The sequence below is a fragment of the Octopus bimaculoides genome, chromosome 28 (assembly GCF_001194135.2).
Source record: "Octopus bimaculoides isolate UCB-OBI-ISO-001 chromosome 28, ASM119413v2, whole genome shotgun sequence".
NCBI lineage: Eukaryota > Metazoa > Mollusca > Cephalopoda > Octopoda > Octopodidae > Octopus > Octopus bimaculoides.
This window is the reverse complement of record NC_069008.1, coordinates 17,905,412-17,908,135: the sequence shown is the minus strand read 5'-3', so window position 1 is coordinate 17,908,135 and position 2,724 is coordinate 17,905,412. Positions and strand designations below refer to the sequence as shown.

The 2,724-nt window shown below is 35.9% G+C and overlaps 1 protein-coding gene across 1 annotated transcript in view; it reads right to left on the bottom strand.

The window, feature by feature from the left end:
• The window catches only part of LOC106872264 (WD repeat-containing protein on Y chromosome), a 91,170-nt gene that overhangs the window by 18,895 nt on the left and 69,551 nt on the right, over positions 1–2,724 (bottom strand). The window contains exon 6 of the mRNA XM_052977508.1: positions 400–469. Coding sequence (XP_052833468.1) covers positions 400–469 — 70 coding nt within the window. The remainder of the gene's footprint in view (positions 1–399; positions 470–2,724) is intronic.

Here is a 2,724-nt window from a genome sequence, read left to right as displayed (position 1 = left end):
ATCTTATGTACACTTATGTGCTGAATTCTTTTTTTTTTCTGGTTGCATCATCAAATACACACACACACATACAAGGAGGAACATATTGGACAATGTAGTCCAAAGTACACTATACCTCAATAAAAGATGGGATGGTCATCACTGGAACATCTTTGATCATAAGTCTACTAGATCAGGACTGACCTAGGGCTAAACAACAATGCCAAAAAACAGCAAGAAAGGATGCATTAGATGATGTAGTCCCAGGTACACTATGCCTGAATAAAAGATGGCATGGTCAAATCTGAAACATTTTTGATCATAGATATACTGGATCAGGACTGGCCTGGGGCTAAACAACAACAAATTTGGGGCAGTGTTTAAAAAAATAAAGAATTACCAAATATGGTAAAAACTCACCTTACTGATGACCAAATACTTGTGAGAATTCTTCAGGTAGGTCACCCTCTGGATTGTCTCTTTGTGAGGACTGTAAGAAATGGAAAAGTGAAAAGATAAATCATTTTGTTTCCCTTCTATCATGTTGATTTAGTTATAATTGCTCTTTAGCCCTGAGACAGACCTGATTGAACAGACCTATGATCAAAGACTTTCCATCTGTGACCATCCTGGCTTTTTTCCCATGAGTGTTATTATCCAACATCGGAGCTAAACATTCACAGGACTTATAAGCATCTGATGTGCTAAGTATGTACATCTGATGATTATAGGCATCACCAAACTTACATGAAACTTCTGTTCACTGTACGAATGTTATAAAACTGCCACCACCATCGTCACCTCCGCCTCTATCACAACTTCAGCTCATACTCTTACTATCACGCCATTACCATCACAACCGTCAACCTACTACCGCCCTCACCACCGTCTCTATGCCCACTATTACTTTTACCTCTGTAAGAGGAGTAGAAGAAGTGTCATTGAATTGTGAGAGGTGGGGGTCAAAGTGTGACACACTGACACACAGAAATTCATTTTGGCATTTGCTATTATATATATATATATATATATATATATATATATATATATATATATATATATATATATATATATATATATATATATATATACACACACACACACACAGGACAGGATTCTTTCAGTTTCCATCTACCAAATCCATTCACATGGTTTTGGTCAGCCAGAGGCTATAGTAGAAGACACTTGCCCAAGATGCTACGCAGTAGGACTGAACTTGGAATGATGTGGTTGGGAAGCAAGTTACTTACCACACAACCATGCCTGCACCTATATACATATGTGAGTGCTTCTGTATGTGTGTGGTGTGTGTGTGAGGGGGTGCAAGGAAAAGAAACAAATAAAAAACAAGAAAAAGAGGAAAAGAGAAGAAAAAGAAAACGAAATGGCAAGGAACCAATGAAAAACAAATCCAAACAACTTGAAAAGTATCTTATACAGTTTGTGGCAGAAAAACTTCCCATATTTTACAGAGCCATTATTATAACAATGGTAAAGTTAAGCAAAGAATAACAGTATTTTCGTATAGCTAATGTTTTACCATTTTGTCTTAATTAACCACTTTGGCTTGTGCTAGAATATAATTTAGATTTTTCAAAGTTTGAAACGTTTGTCGAACGGTAAAATGTAGGGACATTTTGCCGCACTCTGTATGAATCGTACATTTGAAGCCAAACGAGTGGCATCTTGTAATTTCTCGAGTTACAAGTCATCCATCACAGATGACATCATAATTAAGTTTTAGACTGCAGCTACAAGTCTTATTATCGGTGAAGAATTAGCAGACTTGTTACAACATTGAACAAACTGCCTTCTGGCATTTGTTTTCACTGCTTCGGTCCTGGTTTCAAATCCTGCTGGGGTCGACTATATCTTTCATCCTTCTGGGGTCAATAGAATAAAGTTCCAATGTAGTACCAAGTCCCCTCTCCTTAAACTTACTGGCCTGAAAGGATTATTATTGTTCACTGACACGCACAAGAGCATACACATCCCAAAACATACACAGATCCAAACACACACTTACACACACAGATGCACATTTGTAATACAAAATAATATTATAATCGTTTTCTGAATTATTTTCACTCGCACTAGACTCACACACTTGTAGATGCGATCCCTGATTCACAAGCACTCATAGACAGACTTGTAGATTTCTTTTAAAAAAACAAGTCTAGGGTTGTTTGCTATGAAGAAGCTTTTGCTTTTTCTTTGCTCTCTCTCTAAATTTCTCAGTAACACACAGAAGCATTTGTTCTGGCAGCAAAAACTTTTGCACTTCATTCAAAATTTGGATCTGGTGCCTAAAAAATTTCAGCTTACCAAACAAAGGTGAGCTGACAAATAAAACTTGTAAACCTGGGGTCTCGTAAAGCAGGTCCTCATAAAGTGAAACATTACTATAGAGATATATATGTACATATATATATGAATATATATGTGTGTGTGTGTGTGTATATATATATATATATATATATATATATATATATATGTGTGTGTGTGTGTGTGTATATATATATATATATATATATATATATGTATGTATGTATATATATATAATATATATATAAGTTAACACACATAGACATATACATAGACACATTTCATATCTACAACCGCAGGAATTTTTTCTTAATGAGAAAAGATAAGATAGAGAGAATAACGCCACTCCCACCCCCATCCCCCAGCACCAATTCCAGAAGCACCCCTCCACCACCACCATCACCAACATCAACACTATCA